General features: G+C 45.9%; 1 protein-coding gene across 8 annotated transcripts in view; it reads left to right on the top strand.

The window, feature by feature from the left end:
* The window catches only part of COL6A3 (collagen type VI alpha 3 chain), a 90,486-nt gene that overhangs the window by 16,575 nt on the left and 54,165 nt on the right, over positions 1 to 19,746 (top strand). Inside the window, exons 2-7 of one of the 8 annotated variants that reach the window (XM_043876787.1) lie at positions 1,282 to 1,399; positions 2,873 to 3,523; positions 8,486 to 9,088; positions 12,979 to 13,563; positions 15,668 to 16,267; positions 17,573 to 18,145. In XM_043876787.1, the coding sequence (XP_043732722.1) occupies positions 1,312 to 1,399; positions 2,873 to 3,523; positions 8,486 to 9,088; positions 12,979 to 13,563; positions 15,668 to 16,267; positions 17,573 to 18,145 (3,100 nt within the window). In that variant the 5' untranslated portion in view covers positions 1,282 to 1,311. The remainder of the gene's footprint in view (positions 1 to 1,281; positions 1,400 to 2,872; positions 3,524 to 8,485; positions 9,089 to 12,978; positions 13,564 to 15,667; positions 16,268 to 17,572; positions 18,146 to 19,746) is intronic. The other 7 variants (XM_043876783.1, XM_043876786.1, XM_043876785.1 and 4 more) reach the window with 7 other exon arrangements.

The raw sequence follows: 19,746 nt of genomic DNA, 5'->3' as shown, positions 1-19,746 counted from the left end.
GGGTGCCCCGTGCTGTGCAGTGGGTCCTTGTTGGTTGTTCATTTTGAGTATAGCCATGTGTACCTGTCTATCCCAAACTCCTTTATAAGAATTTTTGGTTTGGTTGGTTTTTGTCTGCAATTTCAATATATTTACTTGAAAGAATGAAAAAAAAAACCCAATAATTTTGATTGGCACACCCCTCCACTTTAATGCCTCTACCCAAGCCTCTGACCAGGGAACCCCTGACAAGTCTGGGTAGGGGTAAGAAGAGTCATTGACTCACATGCACAGATACAGCAAGGACCAGCTCCAGAATCTGTGGGCTCGGTGCAAAGTGAACATGAAGGGTCTTTGCCCTGAAGTTGTTAAGACTTTTAAGCAACACCAAACCACCACACCAAGCATGGGGTCCTGTGAGACTGCACCGGTCAGATAGCCATGACCTGAGAAAGAGTCAGGGGAAACCAGAGCCTTGGATCAAGGGGAAGGGAAAAGAGGTGATGTCCTGCAAGAGGACCTAAACGGAGAAGACCTAGGCCTGTTCTTTGGAGGGTCATAAGGAAAAGCTTAGACCCTTGAGCTGAGCTCACTGGAGACTGGAGGGTGATGAAGTTGACATGTGGGGGGGTTGCCGTCAGGTGTGGGGTGGGAAGAGGGTGGTGTTTGCTTCAAGGGAGGGTGCCACAGGCTACTGTGCCCGTCCAGACATGACCCTGGCTGGCTGGATGTCAAGTTTGCAGGGAGACCACGCTACGAGGCTGTCAGCCCTCAGGACTGGCTTTAGTCTTGCTAATTCAGTATCTCTGGACATGCTCCACTCTGCGACTGGTGTTGGGCACACAGCAGGTTTTCGTTGAAGGAAAAGTGGTAAATAGTAACGGAGAATAAAGGCATGATTCGAAATGGGCCCAGCTGCTGTGGTTGTATTTTTGCACACACTGGGATTCTAACAAAGCCCATTCTCTCCATGAACTGGAGCTTCCCGGTGGGATTCCTGTAGACGTGACTGATAGGCTGGGCATCGCCAACCTGCCCTTTGTGCCTCTGGGTGCCCTTCCTCTCCACCCTTTGTCATTCTGCCACACGTTTTGTGATATGCTATTGTTGCCTGCCTTGAGAGGAAAAAATGGTTGGACTGAACAGATTTTTAGCTATGGCCTACAGTCACCAGATTCAGAGACTCCATGTCTATGTTTAGCTGAAACTATCTTTCATCCAAAGGATAAATCCTTGATTCGCTCATTAGTAACTGGAGAGCCAAAACCTGATGGTTCTCATCTACCCTATTTTCTCTCGTAGGTTCTCACCTGGTGCTTAGACACAATCAAAATGAGGAAACATCGGCATTTGCCCTTAGTGGCCATTTTTTGCCTCTTTTTCTCAGGCTTCTCTTTTACTCGTGGTCAACAACAGCCAGGTAAGATCCCAAATCACCTCTTCATTCTATTAAGAGGGACAGTGTTCTCTGTTTTAGATCTCAGACATCATGAGCTGGAGAGAGAGCTTAGATAGGCTTTGAAGAGAGAGCCAAGCCATTGATTACAGGGTGTTTTTGTTTATTTTACAGACTTTGTCAGCTCCTCTTTATCCAAGTGAGAGAGAGAGACATTTTTTAAACAGAAACTTGGGTTTGATATCTTGCTGGTGGGTTGCAAGTGGTTTGTTTTTACATTGGGTGTGAGCAGAAAGTTTGTATCGAAAATATTTTACCATCGGAAAAGCTTATCCACATTTCTGGCACTGGTTAGTGTCTCAGCACAACATCCCAGAGAAGACAATGATTAAGAGTAAAAATTATATTCCTTGAAAAAAAAAATAAATAACCAGTCTTTCTCTCTCACTCTGGACACAGAAAGACATTTTTTATTTAGAATCATCAAATCTTTAAAAAATCAGTTTCCTGAAACTATGTTAAAAATAGATCCTACCTAATCTTATTAAGAACTTGCAGAGTTTTGGAAAAATGAGAAATGGTTTATGGTTTATGAGCTTGGAAGGTTTGACTTGGGTCCCTCTCCTTGAGTTGATGGGGTACTTCCTCCAGATCTGGTAGTTCTTAGCAGGGTGCTGAGGACCACCCCAATGCCAGGGGAGCATGGGTTGGGGCATCAGGTCAGCCCCAGGTAAGTAGAGTCCAGGAGTCTGCTGTGCCCAGCCAGTCTGGCCCAGGACAGGAGGGCACGCCCCAGCCACTCAGCCTGGAACCTGGAGCCTCCGGCTCCTACTTTTGAGAGACCTGGCTTCATCTTTGAAAGGGGTGAATACTGCTCAACATCTCAGAGGGTTCAGATGGCTCTGAAAATGTTGTATTGTGTTAGGGTACCTTTCTTCCTGCTAGGGAGTCTCAGCAGACAGAGAAACAAACAAAAAACAAGCCTTTGCCCTTCGCTACAATTATACAAGTCTTCTTCACTTAAGATGTATTCATGACATTTATTTTTCTTGCAAATTACCCAAAGCATGGGAGACTAGATCAGGTAAAAACAGTAGTTTCAGTATTCCATTTTGCCAAGGCCCCAGACTGAAGAATGAATTTCTAAGGTGATGCTTGGTTATCTGCAGTAGGATATCCTTCCTGTCTGATCAGGTGGGTCTCGGGGTTCCAACTGCCACAAAGAATCACCTAGAGGTAAAGGACACCCCAGGGTATGTTTGTCCCCATTCTGGAACCTGCTACTGGTTCATGTGTGGCAGTCATCATATATGGAACTTGGGCCAATGACTGGGCCCCAGCAGCTGTTGAGTCCGTGGGTCCAGGTCCCCGTGTCTCAGGTAAGTCAGTGTCCCCACCTGCCTCGCACATGAGGCGAAAGTTATTTAGTCACAGCACCCTAGAAACTGAGTGAGTTGTGGAAGGCTTTGCACTGATGGGAGGTCATTTCTTGAACAGGAGAAACATCTAAACCAATGTCTTCTTTTAAAGATGTCAAAAATGGTGCCGCTGCCGATATAATATTTCTAGTGGATTCCTCTTGGAGCATTGGCAAGGAACATTTCCAACTTGTTCGAGAGTTTCTATATGATGTTATAGAATCTTTAGCGGTGGGAGACAATGATTTCCGTTTTGCTCTGGTCCAGTTCAACGGCAACCCACATACCGAGTTCCTGTTCAATACGTATCGTTCTAAACAAGAAGTCCTCTCTCATGTTTCCAACATGTCTTATATTGGGGGCAGCAATCAGACTGGAAAAGGATTAGCATACGTAATGCAGAACCACCTCACTGAGGCTGCTGGAAGCCGGGCCAGTGACGGAGTCCCTCAGGTTATCGTAGTGTTAACCCATGGACACTCGGAGGACGGCCTTGCTCTGCCCTCAGCGGAACTTAAGTCTGCTGATGTTAACGTGTTTGCAATTGGAGTTGAGGATGCAGATGAAGGAGCCTTAAAAGAAATAGCAAGTGAACCGCTCAATATGCATGTTTTCAACCTAGAGAATTTTACCTCACTTCATGACATAGTAGGAAACTTAGTGGCCTGTGTGCATTCATCCATGACTCCAGAAAGGGCTGGAGGCACAGAAACCCCTAAAGACATCACAGGTAATGGCAACGTCACCAACCTGCTGCCTGCCTCGCTCTTCTTCTGGAGATAAGCTTGGCAACCGCTGGCATTAAGGCAATCCTCTCGCTAAAAGGCGGTGGGGTGGATTAGGGAAGAGATGCCTGTTCACAGGCCTAAAAACAAAGGTTTGAATATTCTCTGTAGTCCTCTTCCAATATAGAGTATTCACTCCCTCCAAGAGGAGTTCTGCCTTTGAAACAATATTCCAACTACCCAAAAAACACATCCTGATATTATGACCCCACAAACAGTGCTTCTTGGACAAAAAGCCTCAGTGTGGCTGGGCAGGACTTTGACAAAAGTCCCTCCATTTGCTCCTGGGAAAGAGTCTGTTTCCTTTAAAGAAAGCTCAGGGTCTGAAAGAGCTCAAGTGAGGGAGGAAGAGGGCATCCATTTTTGGGTCCAGTAAATCCACATAGAGAGCTCCTCTCTTTGACACTACGGAATTTATTTCAAAGACTTGATGGCCTCAGAATTGTGAGAAGCCTTAGAGATTTGTTGTTCAGTTGCTCAGTTGTGTCTGACTCTTTGCGACCCCATGGACTGTAGCACGCCAGGCTTTCCTGTCTTTCATCATCTCCCAGAGTTTGCTCAAACTCATGTCCATTGAGTCGGTGATGCCATCCAACCATCTCATCCTCTGTTGTCCCCTTCGCCTCCTGCCCTCAATCGTTCCCAGCACCAGGGTCTTTTCCAGTGAGTTGGCTCTTGGAAGCCTTAGAGATACCAGTCCCAATCTATTTTGTAGGAATTGAGTACAGGAGCTGAAGTCCCTTATGTGTTGGCTCTGGATGGGGTTTTCTCACTTCTCCTCCACACTGTCACCATCGTTGTACCCACACGGATGCTTCTGATCCCAGTGGTCCTCGGCAGTGTCACTCTGTGAGTCCTGATGATGAAAGGAGTTTACATGGATGTGTGTTCAGGTCCAGTGACATGCAGAAAACTAATTGTCTGGCAAGTTACTTAACCAGTCACCCCCATTAGCTTTCTTGCCAGTGCTAAGTGACTCACAGGGAAGGAATTCCACAGGTAAATTTCACGTGTTGCATCACTGCGATTTTGACCAGTGCCCAGGGCTAGGTTTCCTCATCAGCAACAGGCAGGGTGGAGGGAATTCTAGGAGAATGGGCAGAAAGTTAGGGTGGAACCAAGGGCCTCTTACTGAGATGAGCTCCAGAAGGAGAGATGTGTGTCCCCCAGGATGAAGGGAAAGGAGAAGAAAGGGGTCGTGTAGCTAAGACATTGAAGTGGAAAGGGAAGAAGCTGGGAGAGTTCAGCTTGAGCTGGCATCAGTCATTTCAATAAGAGATGACAAAGCGGGAGACGCAGTGGTGTGTAGGACTGTAGAGTAAGCTGAGTTAATTTTGTTCCAGAAGTTGTGCATAGGATGGTTTCCCCAGTAGTTACCTGTGATGTCAGCTTTGATAGGGGTGGAAGGACTCACAGCACTACCAGTGGGTTTACTTCTAAGAGAGTAGTGAGGGACAGCCTGGATAATTTGCATTAAACCTGAAGATCATTCCCTACTTCAAATGATGTGTCTCACCTCTGCGTTGTGACACTAGTGTCAATTCTGCCAGATTACAGGAAAGAAGGTGGGACTCCGAGAGCACCCCAAACCAAACATTGCAGGTTACAAGGAGATTACAAGACAGCAAGTCTAATGACCTTCTGCATTCGCTACAATGTTCTCAGCATCAATAATTCACTACTCATTGCATTTCTGAATATAACTCATCCATGTCAAAATCAGTGAAGAGGATTAGGAGAGAAATGGAACATCTTCTCTTTATTGATGTTTTGGCCAATTCAGGAAAATGGGTGGATGAGTTTGCCTTTATGTTTAACCATTATATAAATGGATAAAAACAATTAGATTACCACATTAATGCAAAATAAGCCTATCAACATAGTCTCTTTCCACACAGATGACAAAACCTTTGTTTTTATGCCAAGAAAGCATCTCTGTCTTCTAGTGCCCAAGCCACTAGCAGCTCCAGGGTGGAATATTAATCCATTTATATTGTCTTTTCTAATTAACTTCATTCTGCAATTTCTCTTGTATCATGTTCCACTGCGTATTCCACGGCAGAAAAAAAAAATTTCTTTCTTAAAGTTTTTGGAAAAGGTAGTCAGGAAGCCATTATGATGATAGCTAATAAGTTAGGGCCATTTCTTTCCACTTTCTATTCACTATGTAACTTTCCCCCACCAATGTACATGTGATCATCACTGTTCTTAATGAACTCTACTCAAGCAATCCCTGAAAGTTGTACTTTTAAAAATCCTTTTTATAGACAGACATAAGATATAAAAGCTTTACTATAACAAAAGCTGAAAAGGTGACCTACATTCAGCGAGGACGAGTTTTCTTTTCTTTACAAAACAAAGATTTAGAAAACTAGCAAAACCTATCTGAGATTTTGTGTTTGCACAGGAAATACAAATATGATCTTTTATATTTTTCTTGAAAAAAGGAGCATCCCCCTAGCTAAAGAAGGCATCGTGCCCACACCAGTGTGCTTAGGAAAAGTGTTTCCAACAATGTTGAAAGCCTTCAATTTTTCCATGGATGTTTCGAAACTTTTCCATAGAAAATGCCACTGAGGGTGTGATACTAACACATGAGCCATAAAAGCAGAAAACCAGACGGTTTCATATGTTAAATTTTAGGAAGATCTGATTTCTCTGAGAGTTAATACTGGCCCCTGGGGTGCCTTGCTGCATACAAGAACCCGTGAACGCGTGTCTGTTTGAGGCTTCAGCTCTCCTGGATAACAGCATGCCCTTGTGTGTGTCCCATCGTGTGCATAAGAGAACAACGTTGTTTTTTCAGTGATGACAAATTATCCAACATTTTTCTATGACCTGCTGCTGTTCAGCTTTTTAGAACACAACACTCAAGGGTTTTCCCTCAGTGTTTGTTTATCTTATTTATTCTATTGTGAACTGTGATCAAAAAGGAGGTAATAAATTAATAAGGAGTGAGTCATCCTGTGATTTAGGGGTCATTTTTCTTGTATTGATCTTAGGCTCAGAGTTAGTCCTTTCTGAAAAGGTCTTGGTTTGGTGAGTAAGGGGTAAATCTTCCTTTGTCCCTCAGAGTCACTGGCTTAGGTCTGGGCGGTGCTGAGGAATTTTGTGGTATGGTTTGCAGAGCCTGGAACTCCTGGGACAAAGCGACCCATCGCTGTAGCCTGCAGTGTAATTCACACTGCTGGGGCCACATCCTCCCAAAGATCCCTCGGGAACCTCGTGGTTCCACCGAAGAGTAAAATGCTCTGGAGTTCTTAGCAAAGGCTAAGTTAATATCTTACATGATCTTGCTAGATATTTCCACACTAGTTATCTTTCCCTATGCAAGGAATGCCTCTGCAAAATTGCTGTTAGGAGTTTCATGCCTGTAAGCAGAGAAAAAGATCAGTTCTGATTCCAGTAATCCTAATTCCAGCCATTCCTGGTTCATTTTACCCAAGCAGAAAGCTTGGACAAGAACATCTCACTGCGGTAAACTCTTTAATTTCATGAGACAAGATTTGCATTCTGTTTCCACTTGGAAATAAAAGGAATTTTGTTAGTACCAGGAAGAATTAATTTTACATATAAAATGTTCACTGTCATTACAAATTTCAGAATGAATGAGTTTACATATAATACAATTATACTCCAAATATAGCTTCCTAAAATCCAGACTATAAATACTGTCTATGCTTACATAAAATCTCTGCCTATTCCTAACACACACTTAAGTTTTTAAAAAAACACTTGCTACAATAATTTTGCTTTTCCTATGGTTTAAATCAGGCTGATTTAAACGTTCTAGCTGAGGCTTTGAAATATTCCACCCAGGTTGGTAGTTTATTGATTGCAATTCCTTGCTCAGTGCTTCTATGAAACCCCCATTCTCAGTCACAGAATGGACGTTTCTTGTTTGCCATTGGGAGGAGAAAAGAGGTCTTGGTCAGCCTTTTTTATGTCCATTTGTCAAAGCCCAGAGCTAATTCTGATTCTGGGTCGCCTAGATACCCATGGTCCTGTCAGGCACTTGGTCTAGGACGTCATAAAAATAAGGTTGGATAATTATGTCATGACTGGTTTCATATCATTCTGCTTAACATTGTTCTGCATTTTGTGATTGAATATAGAGGCAAAGGCAAAAATAAATGAAGAAAACACTCATCCCAACCCCAGGCCTGCATTTGAGTTTTACACAATGAAAACATCATTTGAGAAAGGAAAATTAACCCAAAATATATCGAGTATTTTTGAATAAAAACTGGGGATGTGGTTTGAGTTCTTTCTTTCATATTTCTGAAGTGGAAGGTTCATAGCCATTTTGGTTTCTAAAGAAAAGCAAAGCATAAACAATGGTTGCTCGAGGAATGAAGTATTTAACATACTGGGACAATGAGTCACCGAAGCCTAAATCTGAGATTCTGTTTTGTGCTGTGGATCTGGACAAAGAAAATTCTTGTGATCACTTGAGGATTATAACAGAAATGTCCCCAGATTCGAAATCATCTTTAGACCTTTGTTCATGTAGTCCTTTATTTTCTCCTGTAGGTCAGGTAAGACACAGTTCTGTGCATCTATGGTTCCCTCCAAATTCAGTAGAAAATTTCAGAATATACCCAAGACTTCTCCCAGAAAACTAAACATGATCTTTTGAAATTCAACTACAAAGATGGTGCAGAGGAAAATTTGCTATTAAATAAATGCCCCTACTGAACACCATCATTTCTGTTAAGAAGTTGCCTCTTATCCATTCAGAATGCAGAACTAAAAGAGAATTTCACGTTCCTTAATCAACATGTGTTTTGTTTGTCCATATTTCGTGTTTCTTATTGGTTTCTCAAGAAACATGTCAGAACACCGAACGATGCATGTGATCACTTGTTCTAATGCTTTCACATTTTTTGCATTTCTCTCTTTTAAAGCACAAGACTCTGCTGACATTATTTTCCTTATTGATGGATCAAACAACACCGGAAGTGTCAATTTCGCAGTCATTCTCGACTTCCTTGTAAATCTCCTTGAGAGACTGTCAATTGGAACTCAGCAGATCCGAGTGGGGGTGGTGCAGTATAGCGATGAGCCCAGAACCATGTTCTCCTTGAACAGCTACTCTACCAAGGCTCAGGTTCTGGATGCAGTGAAGGCCCTGGGGTTCATTGGTGGAGAACTGGCCAATGTTGGCCTTGCCCTGGATTTTGTGGTGGAGAATCACTTCACCCGGGCGGGGGGCAGCCGAGTGGAGGAAGGGGTTCCGCAGGTGTTGGTCCTCATAAGTGCTGGGCCTTCTAGTGATGAGATCCGAGACGGGGTCGTAGCACTGAAGCAGGCTAGCATTTTCTCGTTTGGCCTTGGAGCCCAGGCCGCCTCCAAGGCAGAGCTTCAGCACATAGCTACCAATGACAACCTGGTGTTTATTGTCCCGGAATTCCGTAGCCTTGGGGACGTCCAGGAACAATTACTGCCGTACATTGTTGGCGTGGCCCAAAGGCACATTGTCTTGCAACCGCCAACCATTGTCACCGAAGGTACGTATGCTTTTCTCACTATCTGTGTGGTAGTGGGTGTTCTGTGTGTGGTTCTGTAGGAGTCAGGCGGGGGCCTTGCAGAATGATTCGACTCGGGAGAACCTGTAAGTACCCATGGTCCAGTCCTTCCTAGATGAGCTAGTTCTTGGATGTGGTGTCTGGGATGGTTGCGGTGTTCCACAAAAACCCCGAAGATCTGTGAGTGCATGGACAGCTCTTGTTGGAGCACGAGTTATCAAGAAAGTGTGCTTTCATGGCTAATTCAACAAACCTGTTACTCTGAGATTATTCAACACCATCATTCATTCATTCATTCATTCATTTCAGTCGCTCAGTCATGTCCGACTCTTTGCGACCCTATGGCAACATCATCATACCATCTACTTATCATGGGCTTCCCAGGTGGCTCAATGGTAAAGAATCCACCTACCAGTGCAGGAGACAGAAGAAAGACAGGTTCAATCCCAGGGTGGGAAAGATCCCCAGGAGGAGAAAATGACAACCCTCTCCAGTAGTCTTATTTATTTAAGTGGAATAAGAATTCCATGGAGAATACCATGGACAGAGGAGTCTGGTGGGCTGCAGTCCATGAGGTTGCAAAGTGTCAGATATGACTGAGTGAGCACACACATGCAGGTGTGATCTACTCTACTGCAGTCACCTGAAAAGTGGGTCTCAGTGCATCATTGCAATTATGAGAAAATTACTGCAGAATAACAGGGTTGAGCTCTGAAAGTCAGCCTGTTAGACTGTGCTGGCTTCTGAGAACTGTCCCCCCAAAGTCACTTTTGTAATGGGTAGCAGGAGTGGCACTTCTGGAAGTAAGAAATAAGAAAGCTGTCACTTGGGGGTATGTATGGAAACTTTTTTTCCCCTCCTCTTGTTGAACTGAAGAGGAATTCTATTGATGGAGAGATTATACACTCAGATGGCGGGCCTTTGGCAAAAGGGTCCGATTGGGATCATGTAAAGAAACATAAAACTAGTCAAGCCATATAACAAAATACATTTCACAAATGTGGGAGGTGGGAGGTATATTTCAAAATTTAAGTAAGAACCCAGTGGCTCTTGATGCAGTGGTAGGCAAAAGGCTGACAGACTCAGGTGCATCAACTCCCACCACTGGTAACCTCATCTGTCTGTCAGAGACTGTACTGCCAGTGGTATTAGGCATATTGTTGGGTGAGGTAAATTAAGATTTGGCGCAAATTACATCCTAAAAATTCTCTTGATATTTCCAGACACCTGTCTGATTGAAATACAATATCTTAAGGTTTTTTCCTGGACTGGCATGCTTTTGGAAACACATGAACAACTTCCATATGTTTTGTAAATACTCAGGAAGTGCCATTGCAGCAGACTGGACCTTTGGTACTGGGTCTTACGTTACCCAGCTGTGTGATCCTGGGCAGGTCACACAGCCTGTCTGGGTTCCAGTTTTTTGAACTGATGACAAAGGATGAAAGGATATTTCTATTCCAGGCGACGTTTCAGGTTCATTCTTATCCATGGCAATCCAGGCCCTCCTGTCAGCTTTCCCTAGCTAATTCTCACTTCTCACTTACAAAATCATCTTTAATCTCTGTGATTCATTTGTAAATGTTCTACAAATTTTCTTGGCTATCAGGTATGTGCTGGACACCATGCCAAGCACTGGAGACCCCAGTGCTGGTGGACCAGACTGACGTGGCCGCTGGTTCGTTACAGTGAAACAGGGAGACAGGTCACAAAAGATGAAAAAGCTACTCCCAGAGTATGGCAGAGGAGGACATTAAAGGGGGTTGACTTGGAAAGAGGGATGGGAAGAGCTGTAGGAGAGTGGCCAGGGAAGACTGATCAGAGAAACTGTAGGACAGAAGCAGAAGAGAAGCAGCGGGAATAAGGAGCCAGGGGAGGTGGTCCGTCCTGCGACCTGGGGGAGCCTGGCCCCGCCCAGAACTGTGGAGAGGAGGTGGGCTGGAGTTCCCTGATGCCTGGCAGCCTGGAGAAACCTTTGGTTTAGGGGGTGAGCATCACCAGCTTGACTGAGTCCTTCAGGGGCTTCTGTCTTCTCAGTGAAGCTCAGGGTACAGGAGCATCTGCTTTATTGGAGGTTGGGGTCCCTGAGTCACTGAAAAGAGTTGCCCAAGAGTAGCCTTGAGTCACCCTAGGTGGTTGCAGAGGAAGACAGCACCAAGGAAGGGCTGTGGGGACTGGACATTTGAGGAGACTTTGCTTAGGAACAAGAGAGAGATGACCACTTCCGGTCCTGGCTTGTGAGGGCGGAAGGGGACTTGACTTCCTGCCGGATGTCAGTCAACAGGGAGGGGAGGGCTACAGCCGACTGGTTACAGAACCTTCAGGGTCACCTCGGCAAGGGGTTTGCTCACCAGCCCCAGCAGAACCGTGTGAAAGAGGGGAGATAGAGCTGTTGAGGCCCCAACTCTCACAGCCCGAAGAGGACGTCCCTTCCTGGAGCAGGGGGGAGAGGAGGAGATGGGATGAGTCACCTCGGTGACTGGCAGATGAAGGAATCCGCCTTTTTCTGCATCTGTTCCCATGTTCATACATCTTAGTGAGGACAGGAAGCTCTGCATTTATGGTTTCAGCACCTGCACCTACAGTATAGACGGGGCGTGTGTGACTGTGTGTTAAGGTGTGCGCAGCGTCCGCGTGTGTCTAGTAGGCACACACGTGGTTACCTGCACAGCTATAATATGGCTTTTATGTACCTACGGAGAGAGGGAGAGGAAGGAGGCAGGGGATGTGGCTTCACGTGTCTGCAGCCTCCACGGAGAGTTGGAGGACTCGGGATACACTGTTCACACCACAACTTAATGCCAAAGCAGTGATCCTCATGTGCCTGTCCCTGGATGCCTTGTGTATATGGCGCCTTACATGTTTCTCTTAAAGAACAGACTCTGGACCAATAATGTCAACGTAGTCGAACATTAAGTAAACTAAGATGTTACACACCATCCATCTGACACCATGGAGCAATGAGGCCGCCTCACATTCAGATAATCATTCAATAAGTTGCAGACACACCTGCCTCTGCTTGCACCATTTGCCATCTTACAAGTCTCAGAAGCCTTCTCCGGTGTCTGGATCCGGTGCTGAGGTCTGATACGAGCCTCGGTTCCCGAGATTCAGGCGAGCTGCCTGAGAGTTGATACAACAGGTGGACACAAGTTCATAGTCACTTTGAGGCAGTGATCTTGTTGAGGCATTTTGCTTTGTGATTTGTCTTTGAGTTATCATAATCTTAACACATAATGTGGCAACTTCACAATACAGGTGTCTTAATCAAAAATACTTCTGGGCCACTTGCTAGTTTTGACATTGATTTCCTTTTTATATGTTTATGATGCTGAATAATTAGTGTTTTTCTCCTTGTCTGAAAACATCAAGGTATGGACCAGAGAAATGAAGGAAATAGGGTGTTGGTGCTCTTTCGAGTTTTGCCCTTGGCGATAGGTGTTTATGAAATCAAGGTAGTGAAACACAAGACCCTCTGAGCAGACACTGATCACTTCTTTAATTCCTTGAGCCATGGCTTCATTCTCGCCTCTAAAACCCCAGCTATGGATTTATGGCAGAAGTGAGCTTTCTGACTTTTTTAGTGACAACACAGTAAACAAGTGGTGAATAAAACTACACTGATTTTTGAACAACTGTTTTGTAAAGCGTACCAAGAGAAGGTAGGGGGGTTGGGGAGGCCCACCTGCCAGCAGGGAAGGACACAGCTGTTACTAAGGCCGTGAGTCAGGATAAATCCCTTAGGGGCTCCCACAGACTTGACATTGGCAAGAGCCGAGGAGCTCCCTTGGGTGGAATTGGCTATGTAGAGAGTCATGTTGAACGTGATGGGTCAGGCCATTCTACTTACCTTGTCACGTTGCTACCTACAGTCATTGAAGTCAACAAGAGGGACATAGTTTTCCTCGTGGATGGCTCTTCCAAACTGGGACTGACCAACTTCAATGCAATCCGCGACTTCATTGCCAAGGTCATCCAGAGGCTGGAGATCAGACAGGATCTTATCCAGGTGGCAGTGGCTCAGTATGCAGACACAGTGAGGCCAGAGTTTTATTTCAATACCTACCCCAGCAAGAGGGAGGTCATAAACGCCGTGCGGAAAATGAAGCCCTTGGATGGCTCGGCCTTGTACACGGGCTCCGCTCTGGATTTTGTTCGGAACAACCTGTTCACGGAGGCGGCCGGCTACCGGGCTGCCGAGGGGGTCCCTAAGCTTCTGGTGCTGGTTACAGGCGGTAAGTCCCTAGATGCGGTCAGCCAGCCCGCCCAGGAGCTGAAGAGGAGCGGCATCCTGGCCTTCGCCGTCGGGAACAAGGTGGCTGACCAGGCTGAACTGGAAGAGATCGCTTTCGATTCCTCCCTGGCGTTCATTGCCACCGAGTTCCGACCCGCCCCTTTGCAGGGCGTGCTGCCCGGCTTGCTCGGGCCTCTCAGGACCCTCACCGGAACCACTGAAGGTACGAGGCGGGGGAGCCAGACACGCGATCTGGGGGAGACACACACGTGATAGGGCAGTCTGCAGGGTGGGGGGTGGGGAGTCAGACACGTGATAGGGTGGAGACACACGTGATAGGGCGGTCTGCAGGGTGGGGGTGGGGCGTTAGACACGTGATAGGGCAGAGACAGACACGTGATAGGGCTGTCTGCAGGGGGTTGGGGTGGGGAGTCAGACACATGATAGGGCTGTCTCCAGGCAGAGCCTTTGAGGAATAAGCAAATTTATTTTGTGTTAGACTAAGATCAGACTCTTAAATGATGGAAATGGTATTAACCAACTAGATCTACTTTGAGTTTCATCGTACCCTGACTTAACAAATATATGACTTAAAATGCCATGTGATACAACTGTGTGTCATAAACTGTCATGAAGTAAGAATATGTCACTTAAACTGCAGGACCAGGGGCCACCTGTCTTTGGCCAGAGCTTTTGGCCAAGGTGCTCACTTCTCAGTCCTGACCCCTCATGAGGTCCCAGTGTTCTGTCCACACTGGTGACTCCAGTCCAACCCCCTCCTCCCAACCACCAAGCTGTAGCCTGGCTCCTCCCTTCCCAAGCGGATGGTCCACTTCTAAATGGTCTGAAGCTGACCAGTGTAGAGCCTTCACCCTTTCCTCTCTTTAAGGAATTCCTTCAATGGGGAAGCACAGTAAGGGGATGAGTGGGCAGATAAAAAGCAAGTGGTTCTCCAAACCGCTTGGTTATTATGGCTATCAGTGAGCAGTTATTTTTAAAGACATGATAGCGATCTATGAGCTTAAATTGAATCAGTGCAATTCACCGTCCTTAATGAAGATGGATATCACGGAAACAAGCTTCTCCGCCTCACAACCTTTACCACTGGAAGAATGTTCGATGCATGACCCACGGTGCATGAATGCATGCTCACTCATCAAGCACTCTGGTCTTCCAAAAGCCTCCCTCCCTCTCTCTCTCTATTTCCTTAAAACTTCTAATCCACACTTTCATAGCTGAAGTTCAATTTGATGCAACAAATAGGCTAAAAGTAGTTGTTAGGTTCCAATTTTACTGAAACATCAGGGAAGAGATGGGAAAGAATTTTTTTTTCCCCCAGTGGCTTGTGTTGGGGAAACACTCTGATTTGAGAAATACTTTTGATTCTTCAGGCTTCCCTGATAGCTCAGCTGGTAAAGAATCCGCCTGCAATGTGGGAGACCTGGGTTCGATCCCTGGGTTGGGAAGATCCCCTGAAGAAGGGAAAGGCTACCCACTCCAGTGTCCTGGCCAGGAGAATTCCATGGACTGTATAATCCATGGGGTTGCAAAGAGTCAGACACGACTGAGCGACTTTTACTTTTATTCTTCATGAGGGCAGCTGCAGCCAAGCATAGCAAAGAGTTTCTTTGCATTTTAATGTGTTTCAGTCATCCAGTGATCTCACTCAGGAGGAATCCTCACGGGCACTTGCTGAATTTTTGCCTGGCAAGGCCATGACTCCCTGTAGAGGAGTCTCAGTAGAGAATGAAAAGTGGACCTTCCTAGGAATGTTTCAAGATGAGAGCAACCTAATTTTATTGATTTTTTTTTTTTTTTTTTTTTTTTTAGCCTTAGGGAACTTGTGTTCTCAGGTTAATGTGGGCTAACATTTCTAATCTGTCTGTAAGTGAAAATCTCTGTGTAGATGTGTAGAGGGAATCCTGGGGGGACCCAGTCTCACCCAGGTAAACCTGTCTCTGTCCGTGGCTATAAACCGACTGATGCTGAAATCCACAGCACCTTTGTAGCTTTCATTTCCACAGAAGGAATGCTCCGTTTCAAGGGTTCTGGTCACTACGGTTGGTTGCAAACATTCTAGCTTTGGCACTGTATCACTCTGTGACCCAGCTGGGTTTCATAATCTCAGCAATCAATACACCTCACAATCACCAGCCCCCACTGGAGGAAAATATGCAGCCTTCTGCCATATTTTACGAGATGGACGTGCTTGGCCTGACTGGCTCTCTGTATTCTGCGTGTTGGCATGTGTGCCCATGTACGGGCACACATGAGGAAGCTTCTCCGGTTGTGTGTGTCTCACTGTTGTTTTCTGTGCTCCACTGCAGTTCACGTAAACAAAAGGGATATCATCTTTCTTTTGGATGGATCGTCCAACGTCGGGAAGACCAATTTCCCTTATGTGCGGGACTTTGTCATGAACCTAGTTAACAGCCTTGATGTTGGAAGCGACCACATTCGGGTCGGTCTGGTGCAATTTAGTGACACTCCGGTGACGGAGTTCTCCCTAAACACCTACCCGACCAAGTCAGAGTTGCTAGCTCACCTGAGGCAGATGCAGCTCCAGGGGGGGTCAGGCCTGAACACAGGCGCGGCCCTGAGCTATGTGCATGCCAACCACTTCACCGAAGCTGGCGGCAGCAGGATCCGGGACCACGTGCCGCAGCTGCTGCTCCTGCTCACGGCCGGGCGGTCTGAGGACTCCTATTTGCAAGCCGCCAATGCCCTGGCGCGTGCGGGCATACTGACCTTTTGTGTGGGCACTAGCCAGGCCGATAGGGCGGAGCTTGAGCAGATTGCTTTTAACCCGGGCCTGGTGTATCTCATGGATGATTTCAGCTCCCTGCCAGCTTTGCCTCAACAGCTGATTCAGCCCCTAACCACTTATGTTAGTGGAGGTGTGGAGGAGGTGCCTCTTGCCCAGCCAGGTAAAGCTCTGTGACTGCTCGGGGTTCCCTCTCCCTCCCCCCCCAGACACCTCTTTGGTGGGCAGGTGGCCGGGACTGTGGTGGCTCCAGAGGCTGGCGACGAGCTGTGCAGAGATGATGGGGTCCCTTTGGTTCATGGATTTTTGAAGAGAGGCTCGAGACACTGTACCAGCAAGCTTAGGTCCTCTGTCTAAGGAGTGTGTGTTCTTGAAAGTCTATAAATTCCAACTTATGTTCTACCCAGGTTGTCCCACCCTGGATTCAGAAGCTTTTACTTATTTATTTATTTTTTTTGCCCCAATGCCTCTGAAGATTCTGACTTGCAAATCCGGATGGAAATGGGAGAAAAACAGAGAGAAAAGCTGGATCCGCTTTCATACATGAGTATACATTGGGAGCATTTAAAAGTGGAGTTGATTTTCTTGATAGGATGTTTTTATGTTCCAAATCTGCTGTATCTAGAAAAATATCTGTCATAAACCCAACAAAGGCTGTGTCTTTTTGTGATGGTAAAGTGGTTTCAAAGGCAGTCTAGGTGATGATGATTATGGTGGCAAATTAATCAGATGATGAGTTATGGACCCTTACTTCCTTCAGTTGCTGACATCACGCAGATGGGTAGCTAGGTGGAGACCTCTGAAGCCTAATCAAAATAGTTCTAAGAGTGGTTTGAACAGAAAGTAATGTTCACGTGACACATTGTAGCCCCCGATTGGCAGCCACTATGTTTTCTGTAGTCTGACCACAGCAGACTGGAAGTCACTGACGGCTTACCCACAGAGTGGTAATAGACACTATCTTGGGTTCTAACCCATAACCTCAAATTTAATGGAAAGAGAATCCAAATAGAGCATCAATGACATCAATGTCACGTATACTGGGTGGATAACCCATAGCAGCCTTTGTCACTAGAGACCGATCAATTTTTAAGCAAAAAGATGATAAGGACCACGTTTTCAGAAGTTGGTAACAATTTGAAAACACTGTCTGGTCTCCTAGAATGATTGGCACCTGATGCTAGAACAGACCCCCTCGGCTTTTCTTTGGCTTGCAGCGTTGAGGAAGCAGGGTGCTAGATTGGGCAGATGGGTCCAGTTGTCCTAGCCCTGTGTGCAGATGCCCTGCTTTGAAAGGGGCATTTGAATGACAGCTGCTGCGGGTTTTCTCTTGCCTTGCTGGTACAGTGATCATCAGGTGAATTGCCTGAATTCCTATGACTGAAAGCTGGCGGTGCTGGGCTGAGGTCGGTTTGGCGCTATTGTGTTCTTGTCCCTCACTGTGCCCCATGACCCACTTTCATTGCAGAGAGCAAGCGAGACATCCTGTTCCTTTTCGACGGCTCAGCCAACCTCATGGGCCAGTTCACTGCCGCCCGCGACTTTCTCTACAAGATCATCGATGAGCTGGACGTGAAACCCGATGGGACCCGGATTGCGGTGGCTCAGTACAGTGATGACGTCAAGGTGGAGTCCCGTTTTGACCAGCACCAGAATAAGCCCGAGATTCTGAATCTCGTGAAGAGGATGAAGCTCAAGACGGGCAAAGCCCTCAACCTGGGCTACGCTCTGGACTACGCGCAGAGGTACATCTTTGTGAAGGCTGCTGGAAGCCGGATCGAGGACGGAGTGCTTCAGTTCCTGGTGCTGCTGGTGGCGGGAAAGTCATCGGACCGCGTGGATAGGCCCGCGCTCAACCTGAAGCAGAGCGGGGTGGTGCCCTTCATCCTCCAGGCGAAGAACGCAGACCCTGCTGAGTTGGAGCTGATCGTACCATCCCCAGCCTTTATTCTGGCTGCGGAGTCCCTTCCTAAGATTGGAGACCTGCAACCGCAGATCGTGAACCTCTTAAAATCGGTGCAAAATGGGGCACCAGCGCCAGGTAAGGCACAGAACATCTGGTTGCTTCTGCAGTCCAGCTCTCCCCAGCATGAACTGACGCTAGGCTGCTGGCTGCAGGTCCTCAGGTAGAAGCCCTCCTTGGTTTCCAAGAAAGATAGGGGATTTCTGCAGCTGTTCTTTGTTCAGTCCCTAAGTCACGTCCAACTCTTTGTGACCCCATGGGACTGCAGCATGCCAGGTTTCTCTGTCCTTCACTATCTCCTGGTATCTGCTCAGATTCATGTCCGTTGGGTCAGTGATGCTATCCAACCATCTCATCCTCTGTCACCCCCTTCTCCTTCTGCCTTCAATTTTCCCCAGAACCAGGGTCTTTACCAATGAGTCATCTTTTCACACCAGGTGGCCAAAGTATTGGAGCGTCAGCTTCAGCATCAGTCCTTCCAATGAATATTCAGGGTTGATTTCCTTTAGCATTGACTGGTTTGATCTCCTTGCAATGGAATATGACTTTTCGTTCCCAAGATGGCTCTCTAACTTCTCTCTAGGGCAAAACAGAAGACTCAGGGTGATGACTTTTAAGGACATTAGACTGTTTCATCATAAGATGCATTATAAAGATTTAGACATATCAATGATGAAAAATAATTATTTTTCTAAAACCAGTACTTTTATTGTATGCATAATAAAAGACATATAACACGGTTCCATTAGAATTAAAAGAGTCTTCATCTTCACGTATTTCCCAGATATCTTATTCTTTTTTCCAGATGTCTTATTTTAAGTGGATGTCACTGTGTTATAATTCATTCTCTATTTTCATTAAAAATACAAAGCATGAATTGAGGCAGGCTCAGTCCCATTATAAATGCTGTATTAAAGTTTCTGAGTGCTAATCTTCGTAACCATGACTTCATGTTTAACCACTTTCCACTGGGTGATAAATACTCAGTAAAAAGAGTAATTAATTTCACATATAATCCCTCTGATTGAAAATGAAGAACCTAGAGCTTCTTTTCATTGACAATTGGACACATTTACTATTGGTTTTGGGTTGTTAACTGGACATCTGGGTTACATTTCCCCCCATTGACCTGCTGTGACTTGCAGAACTCGTTTGAAACCTCTCATCTATAAAGTGTGATGGTTATGCAGACTCCGCCAACCCATGTCTCTCTCCCACCCTCAACATGTCTTCTTGAGTATGGCTTTGAATGTTAACGATACTGTTCAAACATCCAAAAATTCTAAAATAATTTTTGTTATTTTTATTATTAATAATTTCCTATTGCTGCTTTAAAAAAGTATGGCGATTTTTGTTGTTGTTCAGTCGCTCAGTCATGTCTGACTCTTTGTGACCCCGTGAACTGCAGCACTCTAGGCTTCCCTGTCCGTCATCATCTCCTGGAGCTTACTCAAACTCTTGTTCATCGAGTAGGTGATGCCATCCAACCATCTCATTCTCTGTCATCCCCTTCTCCTCCTGCCCTCAATCTTTCCCAGCATCAGGGTCTTTTCTAATGAGTTGGCTCTTCGCATCAGGTGGCCAAAGTATTGGAGCTTCAACTTCAGCATCAGTCTTTCCAATGTTTATTGAGTTGATTTCTTTTAGAATTTAAACCACCAAATTTGGCTTAAATGACA

Source organism: Cervus elaphus, chromosome 20 (genome assembly GCF_910594005.1).
Source record: "Cervus elaphus chromosome 20, mCerEla1.1, whole genome shotgun sequence".
Taxonomy (NCBI): domain Eukaryota; kingdom Metazoa; phylum Chordata; class Mammalia; order Artiodactyla; family Cervidae; genus Cervus; species Cervus elaphus.
The sequence above is the reverse complement of the archived record's forward strand: the minus strand, read 5'-3'. Positions and strand labels throughout refer to the sequence as shown.